The sequence below is a fragment of the Macrobrachium rosenbergii genome, chromosome 48 (assembly GCF_040412425.1).
Source record: "Macrobrachium rosenbergii isolate ZJJX-2024 chromosome 48, ASM4041242v1, whole genome shotgun sequence".
Lineage (NCBI taxonomy): Eukaryota > Metazoa > Arthropoda > Malacostraca > Decapoda > Palaemonidae > Macrobrachium > Macrobrachium rosenbergii.
Window position 1 is genome coordinate 59299886 of NC_089788.1, and position 16705 is coordinate 59316590.

Below are 16705 nucleotides of genomic sequence, written 5' to 3' on the forward strand. Positions count from 1 at the left end.
AACACCCTTTCTCTCTCTCTTTTTTAAATTTTTCTTTAAATAAATCCGGAAGGGAATTTTACTCATAGATGCATGGGAGGGGGGTTGTGGAGGGAAGGACCAACTCTTAGAGAGGGGGGATGGTAAGAAAAAGGTTCAGAACCACTGTTTTAGGGGCTGGTTTCAGTTTTGGCAAGGTAGGCCGACCTTGGAGATTTCTCAAGGAAAATTAACACCTATGTCGTATTCGGGAGCTTAAAGAGAACAAAAAATGTAGTTGAACAAAAGCTTTGATATAACAGTGCTGGACAGATGACTGATGGACATATTTGGTCGAAAGACATTTCACCGAAAGGATATTAATGTGAGGCATTTTGCCTAATAAGCATTTCATAAACAGGACATTGCCGCTGACAGACATTTCACCGAACGAGCATTTCATTGAAAGGACATTATCATCACCAGCAGACATTTCACCAAATGAGCATTTTACCAAAAGTGCATTAGTACATGATCACCAACAGATGTTTCAAAGAACGGGGTTTTCATCGAAGGACATTTCACCCAAACGGACATTTCATCGAACGCGAATTTCGTCGACTGTCAATTCACAGATGGAAATTTCATCGAAAGGACATTTCGTAGACAGAAATTTCACAGAACAGACATTTCATCAATGGATGTCGGTGAGCAAGCATTTCACTTAAATATTTCACTGCACGGACATTTCACAGAACAGGACATTTTAATGACAGATCAGACGGACATTTCACTGCTGAACATTTTTCCAAATGGGCCTCATCACTGACGAGATTTCATTAAAAGGGCATTTCATGAACGGATATTCCATCGAATGGAAATTTAACCTACCAGTACTTTAGCGAATGGTTACTTCACCAAATGGACATTTCACCTACGGATATTTCCCGAAACAAAAACTATCAGCAAATGGATCATCACTGACTGACAAATGGAAAGCGTGGCAGTATCTGGCAACGATGATTTAAGGATCTCGCGTTGGACTCTGGGAAAATTTGAATTCCTTGCCACCAAATTTTGCATCACGTAATCAACATCTGTTGCAACATCGCAAATTCCTTGCAAATCCATGCTGTCGATTCTTTTTTTATTAATTTATTTGTTTATGTCAGTGACAGTGAAGATGATAACAGCATGCATAAAGGTGAAAACATATTACGAATTAAAAGCTTCACGGAACACTCAAATTTTTCACAATAAAAGACCAGATTCATTTGATCACTGTTCTAGGGGAAATTGTAAATATTTTTAAATACAAAATATCTTTTTACTTACCTTCCATCGTTTCCTTACAGCGTCTCAGTCATATTTGGGGCCGAATCAATGATATCCGGTTTGATTGGCGTCCCCCTGGGCGCGTACCTGGGACGAAGGCTGCGAGTGAGGTAAGAAGGCTTTCTGGAGCTCAGCGTGAGTTGTATTGCTTATGATTCCATGCAGATATAGAGTATCACAAATTTTATGCATGTCATTTTATACATATAAAAGTTACACCACAAATAACTCGTTCATACAGAATTAAAACTAAGGCGTTTTATCTTGGATACAACGAAAATGTAGAGTACTTTACCCAGGCCGGTTGTGGAATCCTCTTATCTCCAAATGTTTAAGCGATGTGCAAATTCATTCGCTCTCTGATGACGTCTCCTGGATTCGGGTTCAACGGTTTTATTTTCTGTTCCATCGTATCTATTTATTTTTCACCATTTCCTCAAACCTGTGTCTCTCAGCGGGCCTCTTGGGTTATGGTCTGTTGACTCCGTCCATAAGAGTATTCACACAAAATGAATATATATGAAAAGTGCATTGACCCCGACCAGACTTCAACCTATCCCTTTTTGGGGTGGCATAAGGGTGACAGTTGACTTTTCCCCTCAGCCATCAAAGGGATTAACAAAACTGATTTTGACTGACTTGTATGTATTATTGTTGAATTCAGATATCAACACATTTCCACCATGATAATTATAGATGAAATGTATAGCACATGGCTGCGAATCTGTAAGATAGGAAATCAGTTTTACAGACCAGATTTCTTATGCTTCCAAATACAAAGAAACAGAAATTTCACAGACACTGAGTTCACTCTAGCTTAAATGGAATTATATATAAAAGGAGCACCTACCACAGCTAAGAAAGAGTAAAAATATCAAGTACCAAATTGGTGACATGCTTCCACATATAGAGCTAAATCACAGTTGTGGGTTGATTTTGATTATAAAGAGCAGAGCCTGAATTCGACAGGGTTATATGCAAGAAGGTTAAAATCTGTTCTTCCTTCTTATTGATAGCTGAGCAGATAAACCTACTGTCGCCCATTTACAACCCAACAAGGCACAGGTTCGTATCCATGTCAGGGAATCTACGCTTATCATATACACCCCTACGAGGGGTAGTGCCGTCAGTGCATCTCATGAGGTGCGCTGTAGGCATTACTTGAGGTACTTTGCACATAGCTACAACCCCTTTCAGTACTTTTACTGGACCTCCGTTTATATTCTCTTTCTTCCATCTTACTTTCCACGCTCTCCTAACAATTTATTCATAATACAACTACGAGGTTTTCCTCCTGTTACACCTTTCAAACCTTTTTGCTGCCCATATCCGTTTCAGTGGTGATTGACCTCATAGGTTTCTGCACTTGGCCTTTGGCCTAAATTCTATATTTTATTCTCTGCTTATCATATACAATCCTGTTTTGTTAGATACAACTTATAATAAATCTGACATTAGTGAGTAATTTGTGGCGTAATATTTGAGATTTCAAATTATCATTTGTAAAATTAGCGACACTATAATGCTTGTGTATGGCCAAATACTCTACACTTAGTACCGAGCTGCCATATTGTACATGGCCTGGTTTGTATTCAAAGTTTTATAAGCTGAATTCGACCAGATATGTGTGACAAAGTCGAAATTAATTGTTTACTTTTCTTGATGGCTGAGACGGGACATTTGAGGGTATTGAATATATGTGTATGTATGGATGTTTGTATGTATATATATAATATATATATATATATATATATATATATATATATATATATATATATATATATATATATATATATACATTTATATATGTATAATATACATATATATAGTATAAATATATATATATTTATATATGTATATACACTATATATTATATGTGTATATAATATATATGTATATATATATACATATCTATATAGTATACATACATATATATATATATATATATATATATATATATATATATATATATATATATATATATATTTATATATATATATATATATATATATATATATATATATATATATACATTTATATATGTATATATATACATATATATAGTATAAATATATATATATATATATATATATATTTATATATGTATATACACTATATATTATATGTGTATATAATATATATGTATATATATACATATCTATATAGTATACATACATATATATATTTATATATGTATATACACTATATGCATATACATATATATAGTATATATGTGTGTGTGTATAGTGTTTAAAACAATCTGTGGAAGCCTTGACGTGGCATTGGGCATTGGATTCCTTATATCATTTCCTCGCAGATACCCGAAAGCGGATCCTGTAGTGTGTGGCATTGGAATCTTGATTGCGGCTCCCTTGATAATCCTGGCAACCTTCACGGCGGAGCAAAACACTCTGCTCTCCATTCTTCTGTGTTTCTTCGGCCTTATCTTCCAGAACCTCAACTGGTCCATAGTTACAGACATGATGCTGGTGAGTGGACTTCTTCTTTGCTTTTTTCTAAATGGTCCGAAATGCCTTTTGTCCAGAATTCTGCACTTTTTTTTTTTAGCAGATCTTTGGATTTTTTCTCATACTTAGTGTAAGCTTTTATAGCTGAGAACATACTTACATACTTGTTGCCTGATATCAGCACGCGTTATTTTACAAGGTGTGTTGTTCACGAGCAGTTTTCTTTTTTTAAATAGAGAAAATGTCAATGCATATATATATATATATATATATATATATATATATATATATATATATATATATATATATATATATCTGTATATATATATCTGTATATATATATATATATATATATATATATATATATATATATATATATATAGATATATAGTTTTTTTGTGTGTAGTTATCATAAATTCACAATGCAAGCTTGGAGTTCATAACCTTATAGATAGATTTTGAGTCTTGTACATTTTCTCGTCTTCTGAAGACAAAGCATAGAATAACCAGCTGTTCATATTATGGCGGAGTTTTCTACGTATTCTTGTTGACTGCATTTTCTTTGTATCCACTCTGTAGCGTCTTCAGAACTTTTAATAACTCTGGGACGGTCACTGCGACCAGTAAAGAAAAATGTTAAGCAATGAACGAGCGGGTTTATAGTTTAAGCTAATTTCACTCACTGATCGGAGTAAGGCGGCCTATTCGCTATCCAATATGTATGTCCATCATGGTTGATCATACACTGCCACGCACTGCAATTGATTAATATCAAACATTAGTAGATCTATGCATCAGAGATCCGTTCGGTCAATATAAGCAAAAGAGATGCTTGCACTACCATTCTTCTCGCGGTTGGCAGTGAAAAAAAAAAACAATGAAAAAGAAGAAAGATGCGGATAAAGGAATGGTTTAAGAAAAAGTCAAAATTTTCTCACGATTGTCTGTTGAATGAGCTTGTAGTGTCATCTCCCGAAAACTACAAGAATTTCCTTCGAATGGATCATGATACATTTGCTACACTGTTGACGATGGTAAAGCCCCTGTCTCCTTCGTTGCACCTGGGTTATTTCTTTCAGTTTTTCTGGTAATTTATTATAGCACTCAGCTTTGAGGTTTCTATTTTTGTATTCCTCGCTTTTAATCTTCCATAAGAGTGGAAATAATTTATAGAGTTCGATGAACTTAAGCGAAAACTCTTGAGATTTAGTAACGAACGCCATGACTGCAGCTGCTCAACTGAGCTTGTATGATCAACCGTCCCCATACACTCGTCCATCATGATGGACAAACTTCATGTTGGATGGAAAAATATCAAACACATTTATTATTCTTCAGTCATTTTCGGCAACCTTTCAAACACTCCCATATATTCTCAAATTGTATGATCAAACGCCATGATGTACTTACACGTATGATAGTGGATGGGCCGCCTAAGAATAAAAGTAAGGAATATAAGTTTACATATATAAATTCTTATTTTCCAGTACACAGTCATTCCCACCAGAAGGGCCACTGCAAGCGCGCTTCTCATTCTTGTATCACACACGCTTGGAGATGCTGGCAGTCCTTACCTGATGGGTTTGGTGAGTAAGGAGATGTTTTGTAGGCTCTCGGCCCTCATTATGACCCATTGTTTCTTGCAGCCGACCGCTAAGTCCTAAGGGAAATTTCCGTGAAAAAAATTTCTTTCTATAAAGTATAAACTCTTTGCTCACTTCTCTTCTATCAGTGATTAGGACTAGTGCTGATACATGATCACTTCTCTTCTGTCAGTGATTAGGACTAGTACTGGTATATGATCACTTCTCTTCTATCAGTGATTAGGACTAGTGCTGGTATATGCTCACTTCTCGTCTGCCAGTGACTAGGACTAGTGCTGGTATATAAACTCTCATGTGATGTTTCTATCAAATCTTCACTTCAGGTCAGAGATGGTCTAAATTCAGTTTTTTTTACCGAGGCGGATTTGTACTCACTCGCAGGGGTGCCCTTTTAGCCCGGAAAAGTTTTCTGCTAGCTGATTGGTTGCAAGTATTTTGTCCGAATAGCATCATTGTTTTCAAATAATTACCAAGTAATGTGAATCGAAACTTATTTAATAACCTAAATTTCTCCCTCAGATATATGTTTTGTTAATAAATAATGTTAACGAATAAAGAGATTAAGTATTGTGATGGTAAGTCTAAATTTAATAACAACACCTGCCGAAGTCAACAACAGGAGCTTGTTTTCGGATGCACGCTGCATAATTTTTGTACTTTTCACATTTTAACACCAACTGGGATAAATTACACTAAGCATAAGAGAAACATTTTGTTATAAACTTTCTTTGAATACCAGAATCTACTAAAAACATGGAATTAATTAAACTCGCTACTGGTGAAAACTTCCGGGGAGGTTAAAGGAACAGCCTGTGGCGGCCTGGCGGGAAAACTGTCCCAGCTGTGTCATTGCAGCATTTTCCTGATTTATGTCATTGCAGCTTTTTCCTGATTTATGTAAGTGTTGAAATCAGTGTTATGTTATTGAGATTACTTTAATGGCTATATCTGCAATTAAATAGTTTCTATGCTTCTTTTTGTAGGTGCACACTAATAAAAATATATTTCGCAGAAATTAACAACTTACCCTTTCATGGAAGTTACAGCAGACAATGCGAGGTAAAACTTTTTATTTTCTTATTTTGCGTTCTGTTCAGGACACATATAAAGTTAACACGAGTATCTGCAGATATTTTGAGAAGTAAAAGAATATGTGACTGAGTAGAAAATGTACTATACACATATACATTTTAAGGATTAGTAGTCTATAGGCGTCTAGTGTCAAATACCGAGGAGGGGATGGAAGGGGAAGGGAGGGGTATCGCGGTTGTAACTCGGTGAAATTATGAATTCGTTTAACTGTGATTTTTACGCAATTTATGGAACTCAAACCGAAAATAGTGCTATTAATGAGAATCTATACCTTTACGACAAAATTAGCAAACCCTTTCTATACGGACTTACATCATAGGCCTACATACACCTAGCCTAACTTATATTAAGCATCAGCTACTGTTTACTGTTACTCCTTACCTTAAAAAGTTAAGCAAAATTTATTTCAATTGTCCAACAATGGCGTAAGACACATGACATAGGCTAGCCTAGTTTGAAATGTGTGCAAGAAATAAAGCCATAATAAGGGAAGTACATTATTATTATGTAAAAGAAAAAATAGCGTCTTCATATTTATCATCATATTTATCATAATGATATAACAAAAGGCTTCAGCACAAAAGCCTATAAAAGATGATATGTATCTGAAAAGTTTTCTTGCCCATCAACATTTGCTGGCATGTGGATATCATACGAATAACTAGGCCTATCTATCTAGGTAATTTTATCTAAATTTTATCTAAAGCCACAGGCTGTCCCTTTTGCCTCCCCGGAAGTTTTCACCAATAGCGAGTTTTATTAATTCCATGTTTTTAGTAGATTCTGGTATTCAAAGAAAGTTTATAATAACATGTTTTTCTTATGCTTAGTGTAATTTATCCCAATTGGTGTTAAAATATGTGAAAAGTACAAAAATTGTGCAGCGTGCATCCGAAAACAAGCTCCTGTCGTTGACTTCGGCAGGTGTTGTTATTAAATTTAGACTTACCATCACAATACTTTATAATCTCTTTATTCGTTAACATTATTTATTAACAAAACATATATCTGAGGGAGAAATTTAGGTTAGTAAATAAGTTTCGATTCACATTACTTGGTAATTATTTGAAAACAATGATGCTATTCGGACAAAATACTTGCAACCAATCAGCTAACAGGAAACTTTTCCGAGCTAAAAGGGCACCCTGCGAGTGAGTACAAATCCGCCTCGATAATAAAAACAGAGTATAGTACTCTAGTACATGAATTTGTCTGGAAAAGATACAAGTATACACGTCAAGTAACCCTGCAATTTTTTTAAGGGCATGCACTATTACCGTATCTTTTCTGAAATATCAGCCAATGTTACCCAGTGTATTTATACAACATATGAGTTTTCAATTTCAAACTTGTTCAAAGCTAGGGAGCATTGGCGAGACAGCAAGACTTGAGCGTTTTGAACCCTTATTGATCATACAAGCAACGTTGCTTGGGTTATCTGACATCATGAACAGTTCGAGTAAGGGTTGAAATAATACAGCTTTACCCAACATCGAATTCAAAATATCTGGAGAATAATTTACACTCAAACAGAATTATGCATGACAAATGCCCCTACCTTGAACAGACTGTAAGAGCCCCGACGCTGTCTCTTCCAAACACGTGTGTGTTCGTGTGTTCGTCGATCGTCATCATCGGAGTCGACAGGACAAAACAGGAGCATCTCGTCTTCTTTCTCTACAGGAACGCGATTTCAACCATACAATATTTCCGTCTGTTTCTCCTTAAGCATTGTTGTCTTAATGTATGTACAATCACCACTACTTGCATTGCCATGCAAGCATTCTAATCATGTACTCATAATGTTCCAACGAATCTTCTGTATCAAACTGTGTGTATGTTTCTGTTTGTGAAGACGCCAAAGGTCTCTCCATTTCACATTTATTATGCTATTGCATTGTATCCATTAATCTGTCTTGAATCTCATGCAATTGGCCATATGTAGAATTTCTGACCCTTCCAATGATGTATGTTTCATCACCGTATGTTAATCATGTCTCTTGATATCGCCATCTGTTTGTCTGCCGACAAACACAGATGTCTGAACCTTTTATGTCCGTTTTACCTGTCTGTGTGTAGACGCTACATTACCGCTCGCACGTCAATAACATCTTCCAAGATTCTGTACATTCATCTCAGTAAGGAACAACCAATAAACCAGTTAACACCCAGCCAGTATGTCGCTCATAACCCAGTCCTTACACTGGTGACCCCGGGTGACTCGAAGGACCCGGCCGACCCAAGATGACGACCCACGCGCCGATTGACCCTTCGCCGCCTCGCTGTTTCCCGCCGTTCCTGAGTTCTCAGTATTAGTCCGACCCTCCGAGATGACCCACTCCACCACCGGAGCCTGGGTACCTCCTCCAGGAAACCTGAAGCCGCCCCCGCACTCGTACTGGACGAGCTGACCAACGAAGGACCAGCCACGTCATCCTTCAGCCTGCTGCCGCCCTCTCGAGCTGGCTACCAAGGATCAGCCGCCGTCATCCTTCAGCCCTCGAGCCGGCCACCGAAGGATCATCCGACGTCACCCTTCAACCAGCTCCCGTCCTCCTCGAGCTCCTGCTGGTCGGTGCCGCCCTTCAGCCTCCTACCCGCCCCTAGCCCAAGCCCTTCGAGCCAACTACAATTGTCGCCAAGACAATTTCCGCATCGATGCCTCGCTTGTGGGGAACATTGTAAGAGCCCGTCGCCCCGACGCCGTCTCTTCAAACAATCAGACGTTACACACGTCTTGGGGAAGTACTTGTAAGAGCCCCGACGCTGTCTCTTCCAAACACGTGTGTGTTCGTGTGTTCGTCGATCGTCATCATCGGAGTCGACAGGACAAAACAGGAGCATCTCGTCTTCTTTCTCTACAGGAACGCGATTTCAACCATACAATATTTCCGTCTGTTTCTCCTTAAGCATTGTTGTCTTAATGTATGTACAATCACCACTACTTGCATTGCCATGCAAGCATTCTAATCATGTACTCATAATGTTCCAACGAATCTTCTGTATCAAACTGTGTGTATGTTTCTGTTTGTGAAGACGCCAAAGTCTCTCCATTTCACATTTATTATGCTATTGCATTGTATCCATTAATCTGTCTTGAATCTCATGCAATTGGCCATATGTAGAATTTCCTGACCCTTCCAATGATGTATGTTTCATCACCGTATGTTAATCATGTCTCTTGATATCGCCATCTGTTAGTCTGCCGACAAACACAGATGTCTGAACCTTTATGTCCGTTTTACCTGTCTGTGTGTAGACGCTACATTACCGCTCGCACACGTCAATAACATCTTCAAGATTCTGTACATTCATCTCAGTAAGGAACAACCAATAAACCAGTTAACACCCAGCCAGTATGTCGCTCATAACCCAGTCCTTACACTGGTGACCCCGGGTGACTCGAAGGACCCGGCCGACCCAAGATGACGACCCACGCGCCGATTGACCCTTCGCCGCCTCGCTGTTTCCCGCCGTTCCTGAGTTCTCAGTATTAGTCCGACCCTCCGAGATGACCCACTCCACCACCGGAGCCCTGGGTACCTCCTCCAGGAAACCTGAAGCCGCCCCGCACTCGTACTGGACGAGCTGACCAACGAAGGACCAGCCACGTCATCCTTCAGCCTGCTGCCGCCCCTCTCGAGCTGGCTACCAGGATCAGCCGCCGTCATCCTTCAGCCCTCGAGCCGGCCACCGAAGGATCATCCGACGTCACCCTTCAACCAGCTCCCGTCCTCCTCGAGCTCCTGCTGGTCGGTGCCGCCCTTCAGCCTCCTACCCGCCCCTAGCCCAAGCCCTTCGAGCCAACTACAATTGTCGCCAAGACAATTTCCGCATCGATGCCTCGCTTGTGGGGGGAACATTGTAAGAGCCCGTCGCCCCGACGCCGTCTCTTCCAAACAATCAGACGTTACACACGTCTTGGGGGAGAGTACTTGTAAGAGCCCCGACGCTGTCTCTTCCAAACACGTGTGTGTTCGTCGATCGTCATCATCGGAGTCGACAGGACAAAACAGGAGCATCTCGTCTTCTTTCTCTACAGGAACGCGATTTCAACCATACAATATTTCCGTCTGTTTCTCCTTAAGCATTGTTGTCTTAATGTATGTACAATCACCACTACTTGCATTGCCATGCAAGCATTCTAATCATGTACTCATAATGTTCCAACGAATCTTCTGTATCAAACTGTGTGTATGTTTCTGTTTGTGAAGACATAAAGGTCTCTCCATTTCACATTTATTATGCTATTGCATTGTATCCATTAATCTGTCTTGAATCTCATGCAATTGGCCATATGTAGAATTTCCTGACCCTTCCAATGATGTATGTTTCATCACCGTATGTTAATCATGTCTCTTGATATCGCCATCTGTTTGTCTGCCGACAAACAGATGTCTGAACCTTTTATGTCCGTTTTACCTGTCTGTGTGTAGACGCTACATTACCGCTCGCACACGTCAATAACATCTTCAAGATTCTGTACATTCATCTCAGTAAGGAACAACCAATAAACCAGTTAACACCCAGCCAGTATGTCGCTCATAACCCAGTCCTTACAAGACTTAGAACCTAAGCCTGCGCCCTGCGTTGGCGAACAGTAGACGCGTCTCCTAACCATTCGAATCCTACGTGGCCAGAGTAGGTACACTCATCCTGTATAAATCCCTTTGGGTGCAAATTATTCTCATGTTACAATGGATTCATTAAAATGTCCTTTGTTGTACGTTGACAGTTTCCACTTCCACTTTACTTTGTTCCAAGGTTTAGACCTTGCCTTGCTCTATCGGTCTAGCGTTTCCTCCGGGTTTAGAATTCATGCATTTTCTTTACCCTTCCTTCTCTTGCTTTCATCCTATCTGGGATAGAAAAAGACTTCAGGTCACCTGCTGGAATCCGTATTTAAAACCAAACCACTGAGTTCCTTTTGACTGACATTCCAGATGGCCGACGGCTTTGCACGGTTGATTCCAGAAGACAACACCACGACCACGACTACAGAAATCGCTGTGACCCTATCGTCGACAGCTGCCTCAACCGAATCAATTATTTCCACTACAGCTGATCCTGACGGTGGAGATGACAATTATGTCAGATTCAAGGTAATCTTATTTACGTTCAATTCTGTTTTCTTTCGTCCAAGTTAATGGCCCTATTGGTTATTATGCTCCGTATGAATGTCTGTATATTTTTTACTATTAAAAATGATGACAAATTGATACCATAATTCAAGAGATAATTCGTAGTTTGTGAAGCCTTACCAGCTTGGGAAAACATATTTCGTTAGCTTAGGAATCTAAAGTTTAAGTAAAAATGTCTATATAAAATTATCAAGTGCTCTTTAATAAAGTTTTTAAACGTTCGCCATTTTTGACATCTGAAAGATGAATCGCAAAAAAAAAAACTTAAAACATGGCAATGTTCTTTCAACTGAACGCACATGGCGACGTATTTATATGCAGTTTGCGTACATAGACATCCTTGTCTAACGATGTTTGCGAATGCATCAACTGCATTCTTACAGTCAAACCTAATAATGCAAACAATTGTATGTTTCATCTAGGTTTTCATGATACCCTCATGAATTCGCCACTCGGTCGTTGGTCCCACATCTATCTTTTTATATTAATTCAACACAAAACGTTTCCTGAGTGAACAGTGCCCCACACATTTTGTGAAGGTTTATTTTCTTCTTCTTTCTAGTCGTTGCAGTATGCCATGGCCATAGTCACCTCCGTGGATTTCATAGGCACGATCTTCTTCGTCTGGCTGGCGTTCTACATCGTCAAGGCTAAAAACAGAGTTGATGACATCGTCAAAGGTGAGGATGATGAGTGTTCTCCAATGAGACAAAAAAAAAAAAAAAAAAAAATCAAGTAAAAAATGAAGATCAAGTACTTTAAAAGTAACTTACTGAACGAAATATCGAGATAATAATGAAACCACGGGTCAGGCATTCCTGTGCCCTTTTTCAAATGTTGTATGTTAAATACAAACTTTTCCTGTTGACGCTGATACACCCCTGTGCAGAAAGCATCAATAACATTTGCAGCTTCGTGCACCTATAAAACAGCTATCAACTAGACATCAAGCTTCCTACACGCAATGCGCCATTCATCATCTCTCCAATGAACTCTCTCTCTCTCTCTCTCTCTCTCTCTCTCTCTCTCTCTCTCTCTCTCTCTCTCTCTCTCATATCCTGTGTATTAAGGCCCTTCGGTTCCAGTACCTCTTCCATTCCATGTCTCCAGAACTTTTCACATCGGTAGGAAGAAGTTCCATTGTTATTGCTGTAAATACTTTATTAGTATGACAGGGTGTTAGGGTTTTTGTCAGTAATCCTTTTTGGAAATATTAAGCTCAATTGAGCCTTAACACAGACGAATCGAGTCACATACAGAGGAGCTATCCTGGTGGTTACGTCTGTCCACCCACCCCCAAGGTTGTGAAGAAGAGAGAACGCCCTCCCTATATATCTACAAATATTCACCAGAAATAATGTTTGTTCGTATTAATACAAGGAGTTATGTGAATCTAAAAAACTAAAATCTGCAGAAACTTCACCATCCCGCCTCTATTGACCTTTTTACCATATCTCCGTATCGCCACATTTCTCATCTTTTGAGTCCTTCTCATGTAATATACTCTACACTAGGGAATCATCTCATTATCTTCTATTATTTTTCCACCTTCTCTGGACAGAATCTTAAAGTTTCAATATCTGGAAATTATTACGTTTGCTTTAATACACAAAATCATCCTTGTTTTGAAGGACGGGCGTATCCCATTTTTTTTTTTTTAAGTTTTTGAGTTTCTAGTCAAAGTATCTCAGCTTTTGATATTCTATGACATATGAAAATTTCACGTCTGCGTTATCAGATTTTCCAACAAAAATTTCCCCAAAAGATGAGCTAATTAGAAGCTCTGAATAGTATCAAAATCTTTGAAGGCTATTTTCTCAGAATGAGGAAAAAATGGCTTTCGTCAGTTCGTCAAATTGACACGCACCAGTATGCTTCGCTTCATATTAAACTAAATGGCAACAACTACGATGGACAGAATTGTAAGAAAGAAACCCTCACTTTTAAAAATAACATACAAAATGATGCAACATCAGCTTAGAACTTTCTTCACTTCTTTCCTGATATTTAGTTATCCACTCTTCGGAGATTTTGGAACCTTTTCTCTAAAGGCTCTCTATGTCATCAGCGCATATTCATGACGGCAACTTGCATAAAACCTTGTTGGGTAAACTAATAACTGGTACTGTGCATATCTCATATCTATAAACTCGCCTCTGGTTTATTACTCAAAAACGTTGTGGGGATATATATTAATTTGAGGAAACGTTCTAGTTATGTGATGATCTCTTTCCAAGAAGGAAATTAGCTAACTGAAATGGAATCCCTCACAATGTCGATATTTGGGTCTTCAGTCTTAAAGCACTGCGTTTGCATCAACCCTTTGTGGATTTGTGCACCTTTCAGTGCAGTTCACACTGACCCCATCAGAGATAATAATCTAGTTACATAACTTCAAAACAATAATGATGATACTGAGAATAATATAGAAAATAACACTGAATAATTACCGTTTAAAACATCGACCGTAATGATCATAATTTATTATCTAATGAACGCTCACTTTTCCAGACTCCAAAGATGAGAATCATCTCGCTGAGATCTCAGGACACGTCAATGCTGCCTACGATTCGGGCACAACCGAAAACACGACAGTCGACCAGCCAGAAAAGATGAAAAATGGAATCAATGGCTCAGTCAATACCAGCATCCCTGATGAAAGCATCACAGGAACAGAATGCCAGGACGAGTAAAAAATGGGCATGATTTCGAATGCATTTTCTTCGGTGCCTTGAGGAGAATGAGTTGGGTTTACTGTATATAAAATTATCGTCACTTCGGAAGAACATTAAATTTTATTTTAGAGCTTTTGTCTGCCTAGAACAACATGTATTGAACGCCAGTAACACTTTCTCATCCACATACAAAGACACACAAGTATATGTATATATATATATATATATATATATATATATATATATATATATATGTATATATATATATATATATATATATATATATATATATATATATATATATATATATATATATATATATATGTGTGTGTGTGTGTGTGTGTGTGGAAGTACAGGTTCAGAAAAAGGATATTTATTTGTGATGTGTTCTAATCTAAAGTTTAGAAATACAAGTGACAGCTTAGCATCAGGACAGTCAGAAGTGATGAAGTTGTCTATAAGTGAAAAGGCTTTCTTAATCAATTAGGCAGAGACCTGCACACTCTTGACCTGTGCAGCCTGTGCAGCAATTAACAAGTACGATACATTTACCATCAGACTCCAGAAATATTAACTTTATCGAGTATTCTGGCGCAGTGTCCACTGAAACACTAACATATTCCTTTCAGTTATTATCTTTTACATCTGTTTCTTTTACACTCCCAATCCAATCTCTGTTTGATATGTCAAGTGAATGATTGCGCAAGAAACAAGACTAAAGTTACACCTGGATGATTCAAAAGTATTAAGACCAAGTTATATAGTTTAATTTGGGCGATTACTGTGTCTGAGAACTCTTTCGCAGCAATTCTTCTAAACCCAAAGGATACTTTATACTTGCATGGGAATTTTTAGAATATAGCTTCTTGATTTTATGACCAGCAACTTGCTCCGGTTATTTAATCTCTTATCTTAGCAGTAAAAGAGGACAAAGAGTGCATGGAAACTCTAAGGGCAAGATAAGAGCAGATACAAAAGTTGTCATGAAATTTTAGGAGGAAGAAAAACTTAACTTTTATAATTTTGGCAACATATCGTTATTAGCACTAAACTCCATGGTTTCAAGCTGTGCTATTAGTTACATTATATTTTTTAATAAAATTTCTTTTGGAGAAAAATAAACGATGAAATTCTTTTTTTTTATTTAACCTCGAAGTACAAAATGTGCCAGTAATTTTATATTTATATTTATATTTCAGTATTTTTCACTATATAAATATAATTAACTGAACTTTGAAAAAGTGTTATATCCAGGGCTCCCACTTTTAGGGAATTTTCCCTAGATTTGGGACTTTTGGGGAGCTTCGGGAATAATTTGGGGATTTCTGAAAATCTAGGAAATCTAGGGAATTTTTTACTATCAGCCACTATTATAAACTTTTTAAATTCCAAATAAAAACTCACGATTATTTATTATTATTATTTTTTGTCAGTGGAAAGACTATTCAGTGCTGTAAATCGTATAAAAATGAGTACAGAAACAGTCTCAAACGAGAAAGCCTTGTAGCTCCACTTCATGCAAAGGAAGTACTAGCTACCACTGGAAAAAATGCCCACCAACTGAACTTGAGTGACTTTCCCGAATTATTGAAATTAGTTCGAAATGTAAAGAGCAACGCCACTGATACTGAAGCTCATGAAATCATAAAAAGACATATGGATAATTAAGACAGAGATTAGTTTAATTCATAACGAAGTGGTTATTTTTTTTTTTTGTAAGAAGTCCAACTTTAAGTTGTTTATACTGGAGTGGTTATTATGTATATATTTTACAAGAAGTTCAACTTTAAGTTATTCATTCAGAAGTGGTTACTTTGTTTGTGTGTGTGTGTTTATGCTGCCTAGCATAACTTTCACTTAATTGGCAACTGTCAAGATACCAGACTCATTTCGTTTTCTTCAAGTATGCAATTGCTGCAACACTGTATAAGAATATTAAAAAACAAATCTACATTTGCTTATTTAAGTCCTTTTTTATAGACCTGCATTTTACTGTTAAAATTTAAGAGTAAACATATTTGTGGATTAGAATTTAGTATATTTGTTGATTTTTATTAATGTTATTCAATGGATATTAACATAGCAAGTTATTTCGGGAATTTTGAACTTTTTTAGGGAATTTTGAACAGCTGCCTAGGGAAATACTGTTGAAGCGTAGTGGGAGCCCTGGTTATATCTCAATCTATATTGTAAGTCAAGCACGGTCAATGTTTTTTTTATTTATAGTTTACATTTGGTCAGTGTTTTGCTGTCCATGATTAAATACTTTGTATACTTTTGCAAAACAAACAAACCAAATTTACACTAACAAAATATGATGAAACAGATTGGCCAACCAAAATATATAAGTTCTGAAATTGATTTATGACGTATTGGCGGTAAACTGGTGCATTTTATTCTCTCTTTTATCCATAATTATCTGGTAGCCTGAT

At 37.6% G+C, this 16705-nt stretch overlaps 1 protein-coding gene across 1 annotated transcript in view; it reads left to right on the forward strand.

Moving 5' to 3' along the window:
* LOC136831434 (protein spinster-like) overlaps positions 1 to 15406 on the forward strand; it is a 28306-nt gene extending 12900 nt beyond the window's left edge. The window contains exons 6-11 of the mRNA XM_067091891.1: positions 1314 to 1403; positions 3611 to 3782; positions 5249 to 5347; positions 11401 to 11559; positions 12161 to 12278; positions 14110 to 15406. Coding sequence (XP_066947992.1) covers positions 1314 to 1403; positions 3611 to 3782; positions 5249 to 5347; positions 11401 to 11559; positions 12161 to 12278; positions 14110 to 14291 — 820 coding nt within the window. The 3' untranslated portion in view covers positions 14292 to 15406. The remainder of the gene's footprint in view (positions 1 to 1313; positions 1404 to 3610; positions 3783 to 5248; positions 5348 to 11400; positions 11560 to 12160; positions 12279 to 14109) is intronic.
* Positions 15407 to 16705: the final 1299 nt, after the last annotated feature.